The sequence below is a fragment of the Aedes aegypti genome, chromosome 2 (genome assembly GCF_002204515.2).
Source record: "Aedes aegypti strain LVP_AGWG chromosome 2, AaegL5.0 Primary Assembly, whole genome shotgun sequence".
Lineage (NCBI taxonomy): Eukaryota > Metazoa > Arthropoda > Insecta > Diptera > Culicidae > Aedes > Aedes aegypti.
The window spans coordinates 150004562-150030161 of NC_035108.1; the positions used below are offsets into that span (position 1 = coordinate 150004562).

The 25600-nt window shown below is 38.0% G+C and overlaps 2 protein-coding genes and 1 long non-coding RNA gene across 3 annotated transcripts in view; 2 read left to right on the forward strand and 1 right to left on the reverse strand.

Annotated features, from left to right (window-relative positions):
• LOC5568881 (tumor protein D54) overlaps window positions 1-12848 on the reverse strand; it is a 47516-nt gene extending 34668 nt beyond the window's left edge. The window contains exon 1 of the mRNA XM_001652556.2: window positions 12666-12848. Within this exon, the coding sequence (XP_001652606.1) occupies window positions 12666-12684 (19 nt within the window). The 5' untranslated portion in view covers window positions 12685-12848. The remainder of the gene's footprint in view (window positions 1-12665) is intronic.
• A 110-nt stretch (window positions 12849-12958) lies between these two features.
• Window positions 12959-13690, forward strand: LOC110676117. The gene is made up of 2 exons (XR_002500084.1): window positions 12959-13364; window positions 13427-13690. It is a non-coding gene; the product is annotated as an uncharacterized LOC110676117 (long non-coding RNA).
• Window positions 13691-13951: 261 nt separating this feature from the next.
• LOC5572106 (tripeptidyl-peptidase 2) overlaps window positions 13952-25600 on the forward strand; it is a 30414-nt gene continuing 18765 nt past the window's right edge. Inside the window, exons 1-2 of the mRNA XM_021842717.1 lie at window positions 13952-14205; window positions 15766-15990. Coding sequence (XP_021698409.1) covers window positions 14134-14205; window positions 15766-15990 — 297 coding nt within the window. The 5' untranslated portion in view covers window positions 13952-14133. The remainder of the gene's footprint in view (window positions 14206-15765; window positions 15991-25600) is intronic.

The window sequence follows — 25600 nt, forward strand, 5'->3', positions numbered from 1 at the left end:
ACGTTCAACCGCTAAATAGCGGAGTATTTGACAAATGTTTAGTTGGTACCACACAGCTATCATTATATGTTCGTTTTCTGTAAGAAATGCCGTCAGCATTCATAAGCTCCCACAGCTGTGCACAGGTGGTAAAATTCAAATGTAAAATTCAAATTTATACTCATTCGTTACGATTGAGTATGAATCCATCTTTGGAAAACATTTTTCTCGATTGTTGAATCTAAATATCGAATATTAGCACTTCTAACTAGTGATCCATAATATGGATCAGGAAATGATTGTTTACCACGGTTATGGATCACTTCCAAAGAATCTAGATTTCTGCCATTTTAAGCATTGGATTCGACATTTTTAGACAATAGGACTAAGGATAAAACTAATAAAACATCAAGGTTTGTAAATTTCATTTTTTAGCCGACAAAAATGGGTAAAAAAGTTGGTGTTGAGCGAAAACAGTACATGTCTCAGATATTACAATGCAGCATCACAAACAAAAGGCATTTTACCCTTGTTTCCAGCTCGAACACTGCTATTTTTTTGCAGTAATATATGACGCATAGTTATCTTTCGTCAAAACATGCAATACATATGCATTGAGTTGAAAATCTCTTGATTTTGCGCACTGATCCGTAATATGTCACAATTTGATCCATAATATGAACGTTGATCCATAATATGGTTTTCAGAAACCGATACAATTTTAAATTTTTATGCAATCCTATGTAAATATTATACTCAAAATAGTTTACTAACCGAAATTCTAAGTTGAAATGATTCGATTCGTGCTTTTAAATTACCATTTTACGTTTTCCATGTTGTTTTATTGAATTTTATAGGTTGGACTCCACACTATTTGATCCATAACTGTGGGGTCATGGTACTGAGAGTCTCAGCTTTACCGTTTGAAGGAGTTTTGATGAGATTCTTTCAGAAAGTTGGTTGAGGATTCTTTGTGATTAACAGATTTACAGATGACTGTAGGAACGCCACCAGGAGTTTATTCATCTAGTATGATTTATAAAAAAGAAAACTAATTGAATTTCAACATTTCACAACATCAATCCTTATTACTTCCTTGATTCAGAGTACCCGTACACCCCCGTTAATTTGAACGGTACCTCATGCAAACCATCGGGATTTAAAAATGAAATTTGAACATCTAGTCACCCTAGAAACGTGTTTCTGGTTACCTCTTTCACTGTTTTGTTTTGATTATGCGTACCGGGGGTACCCGGTATTTGTGAATCATTTTTCAAATTTCCGCCGTTTGTAGGGCTGGTTATGAGACCTCATGCATCCGACCGAACAGATATTCAACAGAAACCAACAAATATTCTAAGCGCTTCTATGAGGATTTCTGCGAGAATTACACCAGTTTATTAAGTATTTTTCTAAGGATTTCCTTAGAGTTTTATTTCAATATTACACCAGGTATTACTTTCATGTTTTAGTCATGATTTTTTTCAGAAATTTCATCAAACATTAGTTTAGGCATTTTCTCAGTCTCCCTCAAGTAATTATCCATTTTTTTCATTTAATTAACATCTAAAGAAATTCCTATAAGGATTTTGTAGGGAATAGATGTAATAAGTCACGATAGATTTGTTCATAGGATCCATCAAGAATTCAATCAGTAATTTCCAGAGATTCCTTTATGGACATTTTTAGAGATTCTATCAGATTTTTTTCATAAACTTCGAATTTCTTTATCAGTTAACCCGGTGAAAATTGACATCTCCAGAAACTATGGGACTATGCACCGGAAAAGAAAAGTAATAGCCTATTTCATTGCGTGGGAAAGATCGTGCCAGAAAATGTCAAAATGTCGTGCATGTCATTTCAAATGTAGCTTCTGTAGAACATTTATTTACCCCTTCTTGAGAGGAACAGAGATGCTTCCAGATTTTTATCGAGGTATTTCAAGGCCTATTTTCTTCCTGGAATTTGTTTACAATATCCAGTTTATCGCGCACGGATTTCTTTCATTAACTCCTAGGAAGTTCTCATAGAATCTGTCTATTGAATATTTTATAATGTGTCTGAAGAAACTTCTGGAGACCTGTAAGAGTCTCTGAAGAACACGTTAGATCCCTAAAAAGCCTGGTATGATTATCCATACATGCTCCATACATGCTAAATTGATCTTTGAAAAACAAAACAAAATTAACGAAATTCTGGATAATAGGAAGCCGGATCCTATTCTTAGCAATTTTGATTCACTTCAGCAGAGGGGTTTTTGAGAGTCACAGAGCTCATATTTGGCCACAATATACGTCGTACTGACGTGCTTCTTATTGTAAAGTTTCATACCATTCGGCTAAGAAAAACCCCTCATGCTAAAGTGGTTCTGCACCCTAACCTGCAGGATTTTCTGAAAAAAAAACTGGATAACTTGGACATAATCTCTGGGAAAATAGGAAGAGGAATTTCTGGCATTATTTCTGTAGCATTTTCCGATAGAAAAATTTCAATGGGTGATATGAGTAAAAAGCGCTTAATTTTGCTACATGTAACATCTACTCCAGTGGTTCTCAACCTTTCCGGAGCCGCGGCCCCCTTTGAACCCTTACAAACATCTCGCGGACCCCTAAATATGGATGTCCTTAAAATCAATGTTTATGGAAATACCGAATCATTCAAAATGATTTACCCTTCCGGTCATCATGCGGTTGACCACCGCTGAGAACGAAAAGCAAGGTTTTCTCAACTGTGTTGTACAAAATACACCAGGCAAATATTGAAGTGCTAGTTGACGTCCTGAACAGGCATTCATACAAATCGGGTCTGTAATCCACAACAGATCTTAAGAAATCGTCAATGCAAGAATTATGCTGTGGTCTTTCGGAGGAGTCCACTAACAATTGAGTTAAAATCTACCTAGTGTTCTTTTGTATTTATTTGTATTTATTGTTAGCTATTGTGTACGATAACTTGCTGTTTATACAAACGTTTGCTCAAGTCAAGGAAAAACATTTTCAAGATTAAATTACATTTGATAACAAAGCTTTCAACATAATAATGAAAATAAAGTGTTTGCTTCCTTAATTACTATGCGTACGCTGCTTCAAAGCTTCCTTGAAGCTTGTTGCTGATGGCATCGTTCGAAGTGCAAAGGGGAGATTATTCCACTGGGAGATGCCACTCACAAGTATACTCTTTCTAGCGATCGAAGAATACCGTGGAGTTACGAAGGTTCTAGCTCGTTCCATTTGTCCTCGTTGCATATGCTGTTGAAGATACTCAGGCAGCTGTCCATGGTATCCTAGTCTCATAAAGCAGCATACTCGTAGGTGATAGTATTGTTGAAGATCGCAACCAGTGATTGTGTTTCTGAAGGCTTGCGTCGAGTCTCTGCGCCGTAGACCATAGACGAAGCGAATTGCAGCTTTGAAACATCGATGAAGTTGTTGTTTTTGCAGGTTCGTAAGTCCAGGGTAGAATACTACATCACCGTAGGTGAGGATCGGTATCACAATTGCTTGGATCAATTTTCTTCGCGTGGGCACAGGTAACACAGATGAGAAACGTTTCATGACTCTTACTGAGTTGAATACTTTAGACGTGATTGCATTTACCTGTTGTGACCAACTGAATTTGCTGTCCAATTGCAAGCCTAGGTTTGTTACCACTTCTGATAATTGAATTTCTTCACCACAGAAAATGATATCAGCGTTAGGAGGAAGTTCTTCTCTGCTAAATATTATCGCTTGCGTCTTTTTGGGATTGGGGTGTAGGCCGTTTCCAGCTGCCCATCGTTCAATCGCAATAATACAACAAGGAACTTCCATAAAGGTTCTTGACAAAATTCAACAATTAATGCAGGGCAAGTACATAGAAACAACAGAAAGTCAAAATATGAGCTCAGCAGTTAAAAAAACCTTGTCAAAGTGAATCAGAAGTGCAGAAAATAAAATTCTTCACATGCAAACATTCCTAATTTCGCTAATAAATCGTCAAAACTATTCCCAGGAATCAATTGCAGATTTCGTGGGTTCCTTAGAAGCAAACTATCTTCCGTTTGGAGAATTATCAAAAAAAAAATCGTTAGAAAATTTGTGCAACCCTAGATTTCTACAGTAGGTTGTCAAAACCTACCAATAATTAAGCCACAAATATTCCAAAAATTTCCTATGGATACCTCCAAGAATTATCATTGTTTTTAATTTTCAAGATCTCACTGGATAGAATTTGAATGGATGTTGAATAATTATAGCTGACATGCAATCTTTAACCTCTCAGTCGTCGCCCGGTTCAGCACCGTCAAAGCCACCACGCTGCTATTGTGAACGAAAAGCGAGGTTTTATTAATAGTGTTGTACAAAATAAAACAGCGCGACGACTGAAGTGTTAACTCGCAGAATCACATTGAAGGTATTTCCTAGTATTTTCACTGTTGAAAGAAACAAGATAGGTTTCAATTTAAAAATACTTCACAGATAAAAAAATTGCAACTCGATTAATGAAACCAAATTGGATTCAAGAGTCCTCATATTTATTCACCAATCAGGAGAAACGACACTTTTTCTGGATGGTTTCACGGACCCCCTGAGAACGCTTCACGGCCCCCTAGGGGTCCGCGGACCACCAGTTGAGAACCCCTGATCTACTCTAAAACAAAATACAGCCAGGCTTGATAGAAACTCCTCTGCGATGCAAAGATGAGGCGATTTTGCCATTTTTCTGAGGATTAAAAACTAAACTCAAAATTTTCAACACAGATCCTCAAGCAATTCGAGTGAGAGTGCTAAAAATGCGAGGATTTTTCTGGTACTATCTCTCTCTTGTTGCGATGCTCATCTTTACTTACCCTTCAAAAGAACTCTTAAGTGTCCCGCCCGAACAAGATAGTCCTCGATTTGGTGGACACTCTTAAATTCAGTTGGGAATGTAGATATTTTTATAGGAATGTAGATATTTTTATGAATCATGCTCCGCTTGAACGAGTTTACTCTATTAAGGATCTGGGAATCATTCTTGACAGCAAATTGAGATTTACTGAACACATATCAAAAACAATCGCTAAGGCAAGTTCCATGCTCGGGTTCATGTGCCGCAATGCCGCAGACTTCGACGACGTTTACGCTCTGAAGACATTGTACAGCTCGCTAGTTCGAAGTGTTCTCGAATACGGAGTTCAATTATGGGCTCCACATCATGCTGTCCACGAATTGCGTATTGAACGCATCCAAAAACGTTTTGTACGATTTGCTTTACGGCGGCTCCCTTGGACCAATCCAGATAGCTTACCAGCATACGAACATAGATGTGCGCTTATCGGACTGGAAACGCTGTCAAAACGCCGTACTTCGCTACAGAGATTGTTCATATTTGACATGATAAATCATCATATTGATTGCAACAGCGTGCTCCAGAAAATCAATATTCATGCCCCTCTCCGACAACTGCGCAACACTAACTTCTTATGGACTCCTTCACACCGAACCGCTTATGGATATAATAACCCATTGGACAGATCTTGTAGATTATTCAACGGCGTTTACGATTTGTTCGACTTCAATATTAGTAGATTAGTTTTTAAAAATAGAATTAAGAATATTTAAGCAGTCTGTGTGGCTTCCGCCAAAGATGTTGAACTAATAAATAAATAAATAAATATAGGAATTGTAGTGACTCCGATGGTAATCGTTAGAATTCAATGACGATATTCCCCAAACCATCAGGGTTCCGTTTCAAATTATTAAAATTCTTATCGATATCACTAAAAATTCCATTGGAAACCAGAAGATATTTACCGACATTCAAAACTACACTTTTTTTTTATTCAATTTAGGGGAGACATTCAAAAGGTTTATATTGAAGCTTTGTTTTGAAAGCTGGAGATCAACGGAATCTCAAAGGTTTTTACAATAATACCAAAGATCGATTTCCAGAATTCCAAATATTCACACAAGAATTCGTAGGAATCCCACCGAAATCTCAAAGATTCTTACAGAAATACCGTCTCAATGATACACACAAAGTTCCAAGAGAATAGTAACCGGAATCACATTCCCACCCGAATTCTAGAGTTCTTACCAGATTTCTAATATTCCCACAATATTCCAAGAATGGCTTTCAAAATTCTAGAATTATCATAACAAATCCACAACGCCTATCGGAATCCCAAAGTTTCTGTAGCAATTCCGGAATTCCAAAGGAAATCTGAGAATCCGGGATGTCAGAGTTCACAAGTGCAATTCAGAATTTCTAAATAAATATTTGAATTCCCACCGACATTTCAAAATTCCTAGAAAAAAAAAAAAACATAATTATCGTAATGCCAGAACTCACACGGATATTACAAATTCCTACGGTTGGTAATCTTACCGGAATCTTAAAATTCTTTTGTTACTCTAAGAATTCCTGAGGATAACTAAAAATACCATACTAAAAGGGGACGGGCCTGGTGCAGTGGTTAGAACTCACGCCTCTCACGCCAAGGACCTGGGATCGAATCCCATCCCCTAGATAGTCACTTATGACATAAAGGTTGTAGTGACTTCGGAAGGGAAGTAAAGCCGTTGGTCCCGAGATGAAGTAGCCCAGGGCTAAACATCTCGTTAATAAAGATAGAAAAAATACCATTCAAAATATCAAAACTCACATCGTTTTCCCATGATTTTTACTCAAAAGGCTAACTACCAGTTACTATTTTTATTTATAACTATTTTTACTCTGAAGCTAACTACCTTTAGCTTTAAAATAAAATGACACAAACATATTCCACTAGTGTTCCACATGTAGCATTTACTACCGAGAATGTAGTAAACTCAACTTTACTACATTTTATTCATACCGCCCAATGAATCCATGCAGAATGCACTTGAGAAACAACCATCCTGGACGACATTCTAGAGGACTTCATAAGAAATCTTTGGATGAATGTATAGAGGAATCCGGGAAAATCTTAATAGTTTTTTAGAGTAATTTTTCGATCAGTTTCTAAGAGAATTCATGGAGAAATTATTGAAGGAATAGAAATTTAAGAAAATTAAAAACAAATTTCTCCAAAATCTCTGGAACATTTTTTGGGTTCTCCTGGACGAATTCCTTTAGCAATCTTCGAATGATTTCCTGGAGTAACAACTCTAGAAATCACTAAAAGAATTAGGTGGAGATCCCCCAGTACCGGACACTTACGCCACTAAATTAATAAAATATTGATTGTATCTGTTCCTGTTACCATTTTATCATAAATATCAAATTATCATATATCGAGAGGGATTCGCGATAAGGGCCTATCCGACAAATCAATAACAATGAGAAAATAACCAATGAAATTCTCATGTGCAATTTTTAATCCCAATTGGAGAAAATATAGTCAAACTTTAACCTTTCCACTTTAATACACATTTCATAAACCTAGTTTTAAAATCCTCGTCAATACCACACACATCTCCTACAATTTCCCTAGCTATTTCGTACTAAAAAAAAATATTATAAGGTTTCGCCTTAAACGCACTCAAGGATGCCAGTATCGTCCAATGTTATGAGCCTGTAATCGATATTATTTTCAGTGTCGCCTATTACTTTTGCGCCGTGTTTACATTCTGGTTTCAATTAAGCCCGCCATGTACGCCTTGTTTATTTTTTGTAGAGATGTACCGAATACCACTATTCGGCCTTTGGCCTAATATTCGGCCAAACAAAATCTTAATATTCGGCGGAATAACACCCATATATTCGTCTAATTTCTCTAAAACTATATTTTTAATCCTGGGTAAAGAAAAAAAAAACGGGTTTGCTAAAGTAAGGAAAGCGTCTACGGTGAAAAATTGAACGGATTATGAATAAAAATGAATGATCGTCTTCTTGAGCTTTTGAAACCGATTGAAGGAATCATAAAAATAGTAAATTCTAAAGATTTTTCATATTTCTAAAGTAAGGGATCTGTATTCTGTTGCTAGCACTTTTTATCCGTTTCATTTTTTGTTAAAGAATAACCCAATATACGTCACTAGATTTCTCATCCGATTTTTGAAAGTGTTTCAAAGAAATTGGAACAAACAGATTGAAGACCACTGACTAGCATAATAAAGGAAGGACGTGAGCAGGTGTCTCAAACCAAACAATATCGAAAGAATGGAAAGTGCTAATAGGGTAGAAGTACCAATTATGGCTATAGTACCAATTATGGCAATAGTGGGAACAAAAAGAGATTTTTCTTATTGTTTCACTAGACTATAATGGCTTATATTCACAGGAATGATTAAACTATTTGTTTTTGATGGTAACTAAACCTTGAAAAGAACAATCGTGCAATAAACTTCGAAAAATGAACATTTGAAAATTTTGCCTCACATATATGTCACCTTCTTAACAGTTGGCTAAGGGACCTCCGTTACGAAATGTATGTTTTCATCCTGATAAACTGTTTCAACCGGTGAATGTATGTTGCCTAGTGAGAACAAATGAATAAATTTAGCTGGTATGCAATCAATTCTACTGTTTAAAGTTGGAAACCGTGTTATTTCCACTATGTCGATAACTGGTACAAAGAGTGTATGAGAGCCCAATTATGGCAATACTCTGGTGGCGGTTTGTTTACATTTTTTGATCAGTGAAATAAAAGAAGTAAAGCTATTTTACGAGTGACTTCCACGATGGGACGGTTCGGTAAGGCATTATCTTCATGTTTTGTACTCAATTACAAAGATTTTTCAATCACACGTTCGAAAACGTTCGCGAGCGGAAGATGCTAATTTCATGGTAGAGAGGGGTTTTCAGCGACACTCGATTTTTGAATTTTCCCTCTTTTTTCGATAAAAATTGGCACTGGAAAGATAATGTGAGATCATTAATGCTGTTTTGTATCATAATTTGCATTTACACTACATTTTGACTTCTTTTTCGAAAATTAATTTTCTCCCATGAACCCATTGCAAAAAAATGATATAACATCTATTTAACCCAAAATTTTTGGAAAATTTTATGAGCGATATCTTTATTACATATTAGCGTTGCATTATCATTCGCTCTTCATGGCGTTTGAGTTCATTTCGTGCAAATATTCGATAGTCCATAATTGGTACACTTTTATGTCGAATGCTAGGAACGCTATTGCCATAATTGGTACGTTGTCTTTTTAAAATCCATTTTTAGAAGCGTAAAGTCAATTTAGTACTAAAACTGTTTAAATCAACAGAGTCGCAAGGCTTTAAACTAGTAATTGGTGTCAAGTCATGCTTGCGTTTTAGAAACGCGGTTACAACTTGATTTTTATCACTACTGTTGACATATTGCATCCATAATTGGTACACCTACCCTATATGTTAACGGTTAAAATTAAAAGCATTGAGTCCATACGCATCAAACTAGTCTAGTGGTACCTTACAGCCTCAGAAAAATGATTATAAAGCTATCAGTACACTATGGCAAATATTTGACATGGATTGATACAGAGCCAAACAAATCTCGATTACTTTTTCAAATCGACGTAAGTAACTTTCATACGGTTTTGAGAAAATTAATTAACAAGAATCACAACCTGTCTTCTTAAACTGTTTTAAAATGAACCACCTTTTTAACATTTTTTTTTGCCGTGTACATCACTTAAATTTAGCATACAATCAGCTCGCGTTCAAAAACTAGGTAGTTTTTATTATTTCCCAAAAAAATAATTATAACAAAATGATAAGCCGTTTCATTCAGTTACTTTCGACGTTTTTCTACCAGTGTAAAATCGGCTCAAGTAGTGTTTTGTTTTGATTCGTGGTTAAGTCACTTTGTCTCCCATACAACAGAGCGGCGAAAGTTGCGGTTAGGTTACGAAAGTGGAGAATCTTACTTTCGTCGTTTTGTAAATCCGGAAATTAAACGTTTCAAAAGTGAAAAATCGAGTTGGTTTAGAGCGGAACGTGTAGAATTACGTCTGCGAAACACGTAGGATTGATAAAGTAAGTTTTTTAACTTTTTCGACTTGAGTCTGTTTGAATAAGTCTTCGAGAAATGTTTGTCATCGCATAGATTTGGTTGGTGTTGAAACCGATGTTTGTCTGTTGGTTTATGCCTAGTGAAATATTTGCACATTTGGCAAAGCTTGTAATGTTAGCTTTAGGCTCATTTGCAGAGAATGTCTTATATATTGAGCATCACCGTAGTCACCTTAATGCCATAGATCGGAGAAATTCACAGATTTTTTAATATTTGGCATCAAACTCCTTTCATAGAATACATGAGACGAAAATTTTAATTTTAAATTTGAATAAATTCTTTGATTTTTTTTCTTTTTTTTTAATTAGTTAATTTTGTTACTATTCGGTCACTATTCGGCCTATTCGGCCGAATAACAGAATTCATTATTCGGCAAACCGAATATTCGGCAAAATCAAAATAATCGCGATAATCAGCCCGAATATTCGGTACATCTCTAATTTTTTGTTTGCAGTGTCGCCGTTTACTCTCGCCGTGTTTTGATTTAGATTTCAGATGCGCCAATCACTTTGATAAACAAAAACACAAGCGTAATCAATAAAGTGTGTGGTTTGGCATGAGGTGAAGTTTCGTCTTCTACAAATTTGCGTTTTTTGAATAGTTAAATTATCAATAGGGGAAAAGTTCAAGTGCAATGAATAGACAATCGAGCTACAATTTCAACGCTATATTTTCTTCAATTGTGTACATTTTGTCAGTTTCGCCTGATTCGCGAATCTTTCTACACGCAAAAAAATTGTGCGGTAAAAACTACCATTTTAGGGGGTTAACTTAAGCGCTCGCACCGGCAATTTTCAGCAGACCAGAAATGCGCTTGATTTTACCATGTCTGTAGTAGGAATCAGATTGTTGTAAATTATTTCTGTCAAATGTACCAGTTATGCGGTGGGGTGTACCGTAAACATAGTAAATTGTTCTGAATTTCCATGGTAGTTTTAAGAATGGGCGTAGTCAGCTAAAAAGGTAATTTTTACCACAGAATTTTTTTCCGTGTAGATATAAATATTGATTTTGACATTTTGATGATGTAATCTAGTAACAAATTGGTCAATTATAAAAGGTGGCTCCCAATATCGACAACAATTTGAAAATGGCTCGATTTCTGTAAATTTGTACATCATCTAATGTTTTTACTCCAGGAACAGTATTTCATAAACAATTAATTGCATTTGCAACATTTACAAGAACAATGTGTGTTTTACTTACTAAATAATTACTAATTAGGCTTAAATTTAAGGCGATACATCAACTATTTAACGATTTTCAAACATCTCTTTTTGTTTAAAGGTTTGCGTATTTCAAACATGTATTATTCAACGCAAACATTACTCCACATAATAGCTTCCTTCTCTTCTAATAAATCATCTTGCTTGGCTCATGATTTCACAATTTTCAGACTTTGTCCGGTATTGAGCAATGTCCGGTACTGGGGGTTTTCCCTCTACTTAAAAATCCCAGAGGACACCTCATAAGATTTTTCAGGACAATAAGTATGGTTCTGCTGAAGGATTCTGAAAGACTTCCTTCAAGCATGACTAGGGAAATCGTGATATGTTTTTATAGAATACCTGCAAGAATTTCTAGCGAAATCTATAGAGAAATTTCTGAAAGAGTCCTTGGATTAGTATCTGAATGTATTTTTGAAGGACTTCATGGTAGAATTCTTGCAGCTCTTTTGCTAGGTATCTACAAAGGAATTTCCAGAGGAGCTACGCGTAGAAATTCCTATAGAAATCTTTTGTTCTGCAAGCATTTACTCCAGGATTTACTACAAAGCTTCTTACACGATGTGTTTGTAGATTTTATATTTAGATTGCTCATAAGAGAATGGACATGGAAGCCTCTTTTAGATTTCTGCTAGCAGTTCTCATATGATATTTCAATTGTTTGCCAAGCAACCTGTCAAAACAAAATCTGCGGTTTTCATTCCAATTTTCTTTGGAAATTCCAAAAAAATATAGCAGTACGAACAGTATTTTCGAAATTCAACAAAATGAATTCAATACTTTTGAAGAAGTGACTAAGTCACTGAAAATTGATTCGCAACCAGCCCTGCAAAAAGGTAAGAACTTTCTTGTGAGTTTCGAATAAGAATCCATTATTAAGGAAAGAACCATAAGGACGGGCACTTTCAGGTCATTGCATATCTAAAGCTGTAACAAAATAAAAAGTTTTGTGCAACAACTGAATTAGATTCCCAGCAACCATATTATTGGTTATACAGGATACATACTAAGTATCTGGAACCATTCTATGAAAATGATCAATTCGACTAGAGCCAGACATTGAATTGATAAGCTTATCAATACTAGATTAGGTAGTTGTGATTGGCTCAGCTTCCCTTCTGGGCAGTAAATGTAATAGGTTGTAGTAATGAGTCATAGCTCACATTATATACAATGATGGACTCTTTGAATGATTGCATTGTTAACTTCGCATTAACTTCAATTACCCAAGTTCCTTTAAAAATATTGCTAGTGATTGTTACATAAAATATAACACATGCTTTAAAATATAACATATCGTTGTTAAGAAGAATATAAAATTTCGAGCACACGTTTCAGTGAAAAATTATATGATATGGTAAAATATTTCACATTTATCAATAATAAAGCACAGAATATTACGAATCCATTGAAGTCAAGTACGGTTCCCAGTCAAACATTTGCAAATTTGGTTCCATCGGCCAGCTGCATGTTTGGTTTTTGTAATCGATCGATTCTTCTACTTACAGGATGGTGTTTCTTCCATTATGATGTTTTTCTCCAAGTTGAACCTCACGGGAATCGAACAATCACAAATACCGCACTGAGCACTTCACAAATTAAGTGGAATAACTATTTTTTTCCAAACTCCGGTCCGCAAAAAGTGTCGTCGCAAAGATTGTACAAAGATGATGAGAAAATACACCGACGACGATTTTTTGGAGTTTTTCTTTTGTTTGACGTGTGACGTATGCAGCCAGAGAACTGTCAAAACACAAACAGGGCTGTGCGTCAACTAGGAGGGTTCAGCTACGTGTGCACTTGACATTTTACGTTTGACAAGCGTTTGCAAACGCTTGAAATGTGATTTATTGTTTGTGTGATTACACGCTAATATTAAAGTACCCTCTAAATGAGTTCCATGTACCCATTTTTTTAATCAGTATGGAAATGTCAGAAGAAGGGTATTTTTCAATGACATGAAAAAGGGTATATAAGCCCCATTTTAAAGTATCATCTCTCGTAAAAATAATGAGTAATTAGTGCACATGCTAGTTTGGTGCCATCATAACCTCCATTGTTTGTGTTTTCCCTCGCTGCTATCCGGTATTAATGATAAGTTGATTTTCAATGTAAAAATCTCCGAGTAAATAGTTTAATATATATAATATTAGTACTGCCTCTAAAATATAACGTAAAAAACTAACCATCGACACATACAGACACGTAAGTAATGCCGGTATTTTCTTTTGGAATGACGATCTTCACAATTCGGTTCTTTGTTTCAGACATTTTAACATCCCTTTGGAAGCGTGTAGTAACCCTATAGAATATTCTTATTGTCCGCTATAGCGGACACGGACACGGACGGCTGTGTACCCGTGGAATAAGTGGGTTGGGCCGGCTCCAAGGAGAATGATTTGGCGCAGACAAAGTAAACCAGCATCTTCAATAGCATGGCCCAGTGTGTTTGTGAACTTCCAGGAAGAGAAACGTATCGTATAATTTGTATATGAATGATAAATATATTACATTGTGTTATAAGTTTTTAATAGTGTTTTATACTTTTTCCTGGTCTTTTCCTTGAATCTTGAAAAAAGCTCAATCTGCGGCAGCATTCATAAAAAGTGAGGTTTTACTACCCATTTTTTGTTTTGAAAACCAAGAGTGAAAAATACCCATTATTTGAAGTTCGAAGAGGATACTCATTAATGGGTAAAGCGACTTTACTCTTTTAATGAGTTAAACCACTTTTCTCGAAAATGGGTACATGGAACTCATTTGAAGGGTACTTTAATGTTAGCGTGTACGAAACCATTTGAAAATGTGAACTTTTGCACGAGATTCGTGCAGTTCGTTCGTGTTTGAAGCTCCTGAGGCTTTGTGCGGGGATATTGAAACAACATCAGTCAGTTCATTTCAGTGAATGTGAGTGAAACATAAGTGAGTGGAACGGTCTGAGGTGATTTATTAAATCTTCCAAAGTTCATATGAAATGATATATTTATCGCTGCATATTGGAGTTCGAAGATTGAATAGCAAGCAGATTTTACGTTTACAGGCTATCGTAAGTATTGAAGATCTACGTAAAACCGAGACAGGTTAAGGAAGGTTCAAAATTACGATCAACATTTTCGAGATTTATTGTCTTCCTTTACACGATTGTTTTCGAAAACCCACAGACAAACAGACGTAACACTTAGGATAAATCGCGACCAAAATCGTAGTCGAGAGAACATGTGCGCTCAGTGCAAAAATTTGGCCGATGGGCGCTAGTGTGTCAACATCAAACGCGAACAAAAACAATCCGAGAGAGAGAGAGAGAGAGAAAGTATTTCAAATCCCTTTTATAGATGAAAAACTATTATTATTATTTATTTTTATATTGGTGGCTTTTCGTCCTTGTCGAGTGCGAAACCCTATAAAGGTGAAAAAATAATTAGTTATCATTTCCAAAAATCAGCGTGCCACTCTATTTAATTGTTTTTGCATGTTGCAAGTTACGATAACGGGAACTGATTTTGGTTCGTTTAAATATTAAGCGTTATGTGAAAGCTACTATTTAGGTCAGATTTGCTCTTAGCAGGGAAAATACAGCGCACTGTCCATGACAAGCGACTTACCTTGGCGCATAGACACATAAAAGTGAGACACTATATTATATCTCGGCGCAATATTAAATAATAACAAGATTAATTCTACAAATCTCGCATAATATGTGATCTCGCCCTAAAAGCCATTGGTAACCAAGTGTGTAGCTTGTTGTTACCGAGCAAACGAATGGATATAAACATTATTCAACTATGCAACGATGAAGAGAAGATCATCCTCAATCTCCCAGTGGTGATAGTTATCATCCTGATCCATTCATTTCTCGCATAACTTGAGATCTCGCCCTAAAAGCCATTGGTAACCGAGTGTGTAGCTCCTTGTTTCTAAGCAAATTAATGGATCAGGATGATAACTATCACCACTGGGAGATTGAGGATGATCTTCTCTTCATCGTAGCATAGTTGAATAATGTTTATATCCATTCGTTTGCTCGGTAACAACAAGCTACACACTCGGTTACCAATGGCTTTTAGGGCGAGATCACAGATTATGCGAAATTTGCTTAGAAACAAGGAGCTACACACTCGGTTACCAATGGCTTTTAGGGAGAGATCTCAAGTTATGCGAGAAATTTAAGGCTGTACTTTTATAGAAGTGATAACCACTATGAGCCTCTGTACGTGCCATAAATTATTTTGTTCTTTTGACTTTTACTGTGCGCCGTGTGTTGGTGCTGTCTCGTTCTCTCTCACGGGCATCTTGAAAACAGGGCGCACAGTAAAAGTCAAACGTTTTATAGCATGCATAGGCTCATTATGGACTTACATCTTTCACGCATCGCTTCATTGTTTTGACGGCGGTGTAACCGGAGCTTAATATTTGTTTTCTTTTCTCTCTTCTCCTCGCCCACGCACACATCGAACGGTACTTTCGGGACGAAAACATCATCGTCATCTTCCATCCATCCATCGCTCGCTGCGATCGAATCGTACTTCTGCTGCCAAACGGGACGAAAAAAACCGTAATCTATCCATTCGGAACCGTTTCCTGCGTGTGTTTTGTGTGCATCGTCTAGCCCGTTTGCCAAAGTCGTCACTCAGTGGGAGCCGCAGCGGAGGCCATCAAGAAGCTGAAGAAAATGGAAGGGGCCATTGACGTGAAGTTCCCGGCTGGATCGCTGGTGCCGAAAAACGAAACCGGAGCGCTGAACTTCGTGCGGAAGTATCCTGACTACAACGGGACGAATGTGACGATTGCGATTCTGGACTCCGGAGTGGACCCACGGGCCAAGGGGCTGGAGGTAAGACGGATGGTTTTATGGTCGTGTTGCGGGTCCAAAGTTTGTGGTTCAAATTACATACCCGGACTGCAAAGGTTATAAAATTGTCATTGTCTGCACTGGTTTTGGCAACTCATTGTCGGGATGATTAAATTTAAATTTTGCTAACAGGGCTGGTTGCAGGTCTCTTTTTAAAGACTTGAACACTGTTTCAATGTAATTCTATACTAAGTCTCTATTTTTAATAGAATTCTAAAGCCTATTATTTTTTTTTTTATATTAAGAGCCATTTTTCATTTTTCTAAGATTCTTTGAGGAAAAGCTTCAGAAATTCTAACTTTAAGAATACTTTCGTGAACTCCTCCAGGCATCCCTTCACTACCAGCAAATTCTACAGCAATCTTCAAGGAATGCCTAGAAGAATTTCTCCGGAAATTGCACCAGGAAATCCTTGAGCACTCCAGTAATTTCATCAGGAATTGCACTGCAAACATTTCTAAATAGCTTTTTTTCTCCAGAGATTTTCTATTGAACCTTCTATCGATTTCTTCAGTTGTTACTGTAAAATATCTGCCAAATAATCCTACAAATATTCCTTCCAGAGGGTTTGAAGATATTCATTACGGATTTTTCTCCAGGAAAGACTACAAGATTTCCTCCAAGTATTCCTACGTCGATTTTTCCATACATTTCATATGGATTCTTCCAAGACATCTGGAGGGCTTCTTCCAGAAATTCTGTAGGGATGATTCAAGGAATTCTTTGGAAAACTCTTCCAATCATTTCTCAATAGACCAGATATTTCTCATGAGGCTCTTCCAGAAATTAAAATACTCGAGTTATTTCTTTAGTAATAACCTTATGAATTCTTCAAAAGTCCAAATACTACTGCGATTCCAGTAATTCCATCCATCGTATATGTCAGGACTGGTAGCGAATCACTTTTTAGTGAGTTGGTCACTTAACAGTCACTATTTGGAAAAAGTCATTGGAAGTCACTTTTCTCAGGAAAATGGTCAATAAGGTTACTATTTTCGAGATCTGATGATAAAGAAATGGAAATAAGGTTGGGAATCGAAGAGTGAATATTTCGTATGCATTTCTGGTGGAATTCCAAGAAATGCGCCAGACATTTGTCCAAAAAGTAAAGTAAATATGCCATCGAAGTCACGCCTTAAATTTTCAAGGGCCCTTATCTCTAGAACCAGATCGATTAAATTTTCAGCACAATTGATTGTCTAGTTTACTAGATTGTGTGCTCTTGAAGTTTAGAGGTTTGATTTCGATTCATCTTCACCTTAAACCTAAATTCTGATTTTACTCGAACCATCGACCATTTCTATATCAAAGGCTGGTTTGCTGTTGAAAAGAAAAGTAATCGCCTATCTCGATGCGTGGCAAATTACTTGCCAGAAATGCTCATGAAAATCAGTTTTCTTTGATCGCAGTACGCAGTTGAAAAGTAATGTCATTTCTAATTTAGCCAATGGAAATCTCTGTAGCAATTTCTCGAACCAATCGGACATGAGTATGAGTATGAGTATGAGTCGCCACTGAATGATATGAAAGAAATTCAGTTGAAACGTATGGAATCATACTTATGAACAACATTCATCTAATTTGGTTTGTCTCAAATTCGTCAATTATCAATTATATTCTGGATTTTTTGTTTACTAGAAGTCCCGGCAAACTTCACCATTCCATTAAAATTATTTTTACAGAAATTTTGCATGTTTTTGAATTCTGCTAGGATTTTTTCAGAATGTTCTGAAAATCATTTACGATTTTTGCCACTTATAATGTTGTCAACAACCAAAAACCTCATTTTATTCCACAGATTTTTTAAGAAATGCTTCAAGTAATTCGTTTTGTACCTCTACATCAAAATCTTCGATGCATTTTTGCCAGTAAGTTCCTCATGAACAAGAATTTCATTAAAAGTTCTATCACGACTTTGTTTTCCGGAGCTCATGTATTTGATAAACTACGAGTTTTTTTCGACTGAAATCAGAGAAAATAGTAACCTATACAAAGCTAATATTCGTCTCTTAAAAAATTAGAAGTGAAATCTCTAATCAAGTCTTATCCCAGATGGATAACTGTTCAAAAATATTTCTAATTACTGCAGTTCTTTGCATTCTTAATTCACCCAATATGTAGATTGGTTGATATACACATAGAACGTAGTTTCATTTCTCATCGTTTTTAATTTTTATGACTTATACCTTGATATCTTGATGACTATAGCGTAGCGTCACGCCATTGCCGGGCGTGTTGTAGAGCTCCATCTTCGTCGGTCTTGGGCGAAACTTCTCCAGTTGCCCCGAACGTTTAGGGTCGCCAGGTCCTCTTCCACTGCGCACAGCCAGCGTATTCGTGGTCTTCCCCGAAGCCGCCAACCTCTACCTGGTTCCCTGCTGAATATTATTTTCGCAATTCTTTTTTCCGACATTCGCACTAAGTGACCAGCCCACTGAAGTCTGCCGTATTTTACACGATTGATAATATTCGCATCTTTGTACACTTGATACAACTCGTGATTCATGCGTCTGCGCCACACACCATTGTCGAGTTTCCCACCGAGTATTGTCCGCAGCACTTTACGCTCGAAATCAAGAATCAATGTTTTATACAGGGCGAATTTTGTGTCCATTTGCAAGCTGCGGGACCTAAGCTGGTTACGTAGTCCGTAAAAGGCCCTATTCGCAGCTCTCTCTCTGGGAATACAGGCCTTTTTTCCGTTACAAAACTTAACCTGTTACCGCCCAAGGTATTCCACAATTGTGCTTTAATCCCGAAATTGTTATCAATAGTTACGTTCCCATAAAATAAACACAGTTTCAGCAAAAATATTAAAGTCTATGGTGAGGATTCAAAAAAATTATTGAAAGTGTGGCGTCGATATCTGATAGCTCTATAAAATTAATTTTGCGTTTTATTAAGAAAAAAATCATGCTAGTTGATCCTTTAGGAACGCGTTGTAAAACATATTTACGGTTGGAAACATTCAACTATTTACTATCACGGGGTTGAAAACTTATGCTTACAACAAAGGCATTCACGAGACGCGACGGAGACAAGACATAACACTTATCGTTCTTACAAATCGTCAAAACAGTTTTAAAAATTTCCTTTTCGTCGACCGGTTTCGGGCGCGATATAGCCCATCTTCGGGACAATGTCCGACTGATTACGCTGTATTTAGTCGGACATTATCCCGAAGATGGGCTATATCGCGCCCGAAACCGGTCGACGAAAAGGTAATTTTTAAAACTTTTTGACGATTTGTAAGAACGATAAGTGTTATGTCTTGTCTCCGTCGCGTCTCGTGAATGTCGTGTAGTTCTTACGTTAGTGCAAACTATAAAAATGAGTAGTTACAACAAAAGGGTCCAGAAAAAAAGTCCAACTTTTACAATGCATATCTCCGATTTTCAATATCTTTGCAGCAGAGGAATCAGACACTATTCGAGATCATTACCCATTTGAAATATATTTAAAAATATAGTAAACACATTTTTTTGACAAAGATACTTCTTAGTATTATTTGTTACCGATTTGTGGTACAAATTAAGCAATGTAACAATATTGAAGGTGGTAAATTATGGTTTTCTCGGTAAAAAATATGTTCCGGAACCACAATTCACATGTTTGGGTTGAAATATGGCTGGTTGGTAAATGGCTGGGCATGGCGTACCATTGGTACCTCGCGTACCTGAAGGAATTAAATAGACCCACAGCGACGTAAAGGGACTAGCGATTGGAAGCTCGGTACGTGGAACTGTAAACCTCTCAACTTCATCGGGAACACACGCATACTCGCCGACGTGCTGAAGGACCGCGGATTCGGCATCGTAGCGTTGCAGGAAGTGTGTTGGAAGGAATCAATGGTGCGAACGTTTAGAGGTAACTATACCTACCATACCTACCAGAGCTGCGGCAACACACATGAGCTGGGACCGGCTTTTATAGTGATTGGTGATGCAGAGGCGCTTGATGGGGTGGTGGCCGATCAATGAGAGAATGTGCAAGTTAAGGCTCAAAGGCTGGTTCTTCAACTTCAGCATAATAAACGTGCACAGCCCTCACTCCGGAAGCACTGATGATGATAAATACGCTTTTTACGCGCAGCTCGAACGCGAGTACGACAGCTGCCCAAGCCACGACGTCAAAATCATCATAGGAGATCTAAACGCTCAGGTTGGCCAGGAGGAGGAATTCAGACCGACGATTGGAAAGTTCAGCGCCCACCGGCTGACGAACGAAAACGGGCTACGACTAATTGATTTCGCCGCCTCCAAGAATATGGCCATTCGTAGCACCTACTTCCAGCCAGTTCTGGAAAGCGTCAATGTAAATAGAGGATGTCGCGCGGCTTTTACATATTTGCTTCTCTCACTGTCATCGGACGGCAAATCAATGACAGAAGTTTTCTTCATATTCTCTTTCATTTTTCCGACGCTACGGCTTGTGACGGAATTGTAAATTACACAATCTATAGTTTATTAGCTAGTATGATTGTTATTTATATCGCTGGAATCATGAAAGGATATCCATTTTATTTATCGAACACATTTGCTTCCAGAAATTCTCCAAAATGAGATAGAATTGTTAAAAGCAAAACAACATTACAATAGCTCTCGTGAGAGCCCCGTCATTGCGATCTGACGGAGTGAAAACATGAAATATAGCTTCGCCTAGTGATAGTGAGAATACTGGTTTCGTCAGTGTCGCAAGCCGGCCATGATTCTTAACCGCCCTGCTTCCAGCACAGCCTTCCATACCGATACACCTGGAGATCACCACAGCAGACAGAATCGCAAATCGACCACGTTCTGATTGATGGACGGCACTTCTCCGACATCAGGACCTATCGTGGCGCTAACATCGACTCTGACCACCATCTGGTGATGGTCAAATTGCGCCCAAAACTCTCCGTTTTTAACAAGGTACGATACCGACGGCCGCCCTGGTATGACCTAGAGCGGCTTAAGCAACCGGATGTCGCAGCGGCATACGCGCAGCACCTCGAGGCTGCATTACCGGAAGAGGGTGAGCTAGATGAAGCCCCTTCTTGAGGACTGCTGGAGAACAGTAAAAGCAGCCATCAACGATGCAGCTGAGAGCAACGTCGGGTACGTGGAACGGAGTCGATGGAACAATTGGTTCGACGAGGAGTGCCAGGAGGTTTTGGAGGAGAAGAATGCAGCGCGGGCGGTCATGCCGCAGCAAGGGACCCGGCAGAACGGGGAACGCTATAGACGGAAACGGCAATAGCATACCCGCCCCTTTCGGGAGAAACAAACGCCGTCTGAAGGAGGCGGATTGCGAGGAGATGGAACAGCTGTGCCGGTCTCAAGAAACGCGTAAGTTCTATCAGAAGCTCAACGCATCCCGCAACGGCATCGTGCCGCGAGCCGAGATGTGCAGGGATAAGGATGTGAGCATTTTGACGGACGAGCGTGAGGTGATGGAAAGGTGGAAGCAGCACTTCGACGAGCACCTGAATGGCGCTGAGAGCACAGGCAATGAAGGACGGGACAACGGAGGAAATGCCTTCGTCAGTACTGCGGAGGATGGAAACCAACCAGCCCCCACTTTGAGGGAGGTTAGGGATGCCATTCACCAGCTCAAGAACAATAAAGCTGCTGGTAAGGATGGTATCGGAGCTGAACTCATAAAGATGGGTCCGGCTTGCCATTTGTCTGCACCGGCTGATACGCACAATCTGGGAAACAGAACAGCTACCGGAGGAGTGGAAGGAAGGGGTAATATGCCCCATCTACAAGAAAGGCGGCAAGTTAGATTGTGAGAACTTTCGAGCGATCACCATTCTAAATGCGGCCTACAAGATATTATCCCAGATCATCTTCCGTCGTCTGTCACCTCTAGTAAACGAGTTCGTGCGAAGTTATCAAGCCGGCTTCGTTGACGGCCGATCGACAACGGACCAGATCTTTACTGTACGGCAAATCCTCCAAAAATGTCAACGCATCACCTTTTCATCGATTTCAAGGCGGCATACGACAGTATCGACCGTGTAGAGCTATGGAAAATCATGGACTGGTGGTGAATGCGACCAAGACAAAATACATGCTAGCTGGTGGGGCCGAGCGCGACAGGGCTCGCCTAGGTAGCAGTGTTACGATAGACGGGGATACGTTCGAGGTGGTCGACGAGTTCGTCTACCTTGGATCCTTGCTGACGGCTGACAATAACGTTAGCCGTGAAATACGGAGGCGCATCATCAGTGGAAGTCGGGCCTAATATGGCTTCCACAAGAAGCTGCGGTCAAAAAAGATTCACGCCCGCACCAAATGTACCATGTACAAAACGCTCATAAAGCCTGTAGTCCTCTACGGGCATGAAACGTGGACGATGCTCGAGGAGGACCTGCAAGCACTTGGAGTCTTCGAACGTCGGGTGCTTAGGACGATCTTCGGCGGTGTGCAGGAAAGCGGTGTGTGGCGGCGAAGGATGAACCACGAGCTCGCCCAACTCTACGGTGAACCCAGTATCCAGAAGGTGGCCAAAGCTGGAAGGATACGATGGGCAGGGCATGTTGCAAGAATGCCGGACAGCAACCCTGCAAAGATGGTGTTCGCTTCGAATCCGGTTGGTACAAGATGGCGTGGAGCGCAGCGAGCTAGGTAGGCGGATCAAGTGCGTATCGATTTGGCGAGCGTGGGGCAAAACCGAGGATAGAGAGATGCGGCCACGAACCGAGTATTGTGGCGTGAAATTGTTGATTCAGTGTTATCTGTGTAGATGTTAACTAAATAAAGGAATGATGGGTTGAAATATAAATTTTCGATAACACTTAAAATTTATTTTATTCAAGAAACCTCGAAACCCCCTATTTTTTAAACCTTTTTTTTTTTTAATTCAAAATTCGACCCGGTGACATGTATTTTTTTTTACATGAATTTGATTAAAGACGCCCAGAAACCATTTTTGGGCAAAAATTGAATTTTTTGATTACACTCAATATATGTATTAATAAAAAAAATACGAAACACTGTTTGCTTACAAAGCGAAATTCAAAGCAATAACTGGTAGATTTCTCGACTGAAAGATGACTGTTGGAGTGTATTGAATATATTTGTGCAGAAATATATTTTTTATTACACTCTAAATTGATATCAATTTAGAAAATTACGAAAATCTAAATTTTAAATGCCGCTTATTTGCCAATAAATCAAAATTTAATGCTATGACATCTTGTTTTGTCAATTTAAATTTTATTATTTAAGTCTGGTAAACAGGATCAGCCAGAAAATAAATTTTTTGAGTGCTTTCAAAATTAATTTTATTTGAAAAAAGTCCATTTTAAACTTTTGCCTGCAAATCAAAAATTAAATTTTTATTTCAACTTCAACGCTTCCATAAACGATCCGGAAAGATCCTACGCCGATTTTCCAGTATTTTTTTCATACAATTTTGTATGGAGAATTTATATACAATTTCTCCCAGGAATTCTATTACCCTGACCAAGAACACAGGGTTTGACGGTGCCAAAGTAGAAGGTGCACCATAATAATACCCGTCTGTGAAACATATCACCTTCCCAATACTTTAGCACACCTTTAACGGTTCATGATTTATCATGAACGGCTGCATTCAGGCGGAGGATCTGTTAATATGTTTCGGCATATTAGCAGGTCCTCTTCGAACGGAGGGACCGCCAGGGCTCAGTAGTTACTTAAAAACCAGTGCTGGTTGTTGATGGTTCAGTTCGTTTACACGAGCTGTACAATCCTTTGTATTACCACCATTGATTAATACAAAGGATTGTACAGCTCGTGTAAACGAACTGAACCATCAACAACCAGCACTGGTTTCAAAGCCAACGTGTGTTCAATCGTTTTATAATGCAACATAAAATATGTGTTTGGTGAAACTCTGCGTTATACTCGTCGTTATAAAATTAGTGATTGTGAGGGTGCTAATAATGATGTTTGAAAAAATGTATGGTGACGAAAATTGAAGTGATTGGGATTATTTTTGTTAAATATACATATAATAATTATATGAACTCTACTAGTTTAACAATGGCCATAATACATTTTGCAATCATTTCTCTGAAGATATACACTATTGCCTAGTTCTTCACACATATATGATAGAAGTGTTTATAATGCCAGCGAGTGCAGAAGAATAGATCGAAGTGTTTTTTTACTGTAACTTTCTTGATCGTAGTTTGAATAGTAATGACTCTACAGCAACAAAAATAATGAACAATTTAAATTGAATATCTTTGATATACTTAGTAATGATAACAGATGATAAATGGTAATAACAATGAAATTATATGAAAATGGTGTGATGTAATTTTGATGAAAATTTGTAGCTGTGATAGTGAAAAGTGACATAATGGAACGTATATCTGAAGTGTTTTACGAAAGTTGATGAGTGATAATCGGTGATATACGTGATAGTGTCGATAGTAAGTAATGAAATGAAATAAGGAATGAAGATCTTTTAATAAAACTATTTCGTTCTTCACTTTAACCACTCTAGTAGCATTTCAGGCCTTATCATAGTTTGATAGTAGTCAGAACTACAAGACTGCAAAACTAAGGTAAGGGCTGATTGCTGCTAGGGTACACAGTGACCATTTGAGCAACATTGCTTAGGAACGTTTGTGTGATGAACGCAATTAGAGGCTTATAAAGAGTTCTGTTTGATCTTCCGACCTTGACGCTAGCTTCTGCGGGAGCGGGTGACGAGGGCAGGATCAAACATGTCGCGCGTCGGTCGAGTAAAGTGAAAAAGTTTCGCGATCGGTTAGTTCTGTTTGATCTTCCGACCTTGACGCTTGCTTCTGCGGGAGCGGGTGACGAGGGCAGGATAAAACATGTCGCGCGTCGGTCGAGTAAAGTGAAAAAGTGCCGCGATCGGTTAGTTCTGTTTGATCTTCGACCCTGACGATTGCTCCTTGGCAGTGCGTCAAGAAAGCCCGAGCAGTCGTCAGTTGTTTTCCCTCTCGGGTCGTGCGCCTATTTTCTCTGAGTGCTTTTATATAGCCGAGCAAACGAGTTAAGCTGAATGTGGATTGTTGCTGCTCAGTCAAGGATGATGGATCAATTGGTGAGCTCGTTCCATGCTACTATTTCTAATCTATAGATTATGTATGACTGCACATTTAATCGATACAACGGTAGGACGTAAATATGATTTTTCAACAAACTATGAATGGTTCGTCACTGTGAGTGTCGACATAAACACTAATTCATGAATTATTTATGTTTAACATTTTTTTGTTTTCAAAAAAAGGGGTCTTTTTATCTTTATTTTTGTAATTATAAAAAAAAACTTCGAATGGTTCGACACTACAAGTGTAGACTTGCGAAAGGTTCACTTTATTCAACAAACTTTGGATGGTTCGCCACTGTAAGTGTCGGCATAAGAATAAGAATGTTCTATGATGTTCCAGTTTTTGTTTTTTTTCAAATAAGTAAAATATAATAACACATGCTTTCGTCCTGACAGCTGTAGGAATGTTACATTTAGATATTTGTTCAACAAACTTTGAATGGTTCGTCACCTCAAGTGCCGGCATAATTTTCCTTTACATAGAAATTGTTCATATCAAATGAAAGTATTATATTTTCATAAAAGCATATTTATA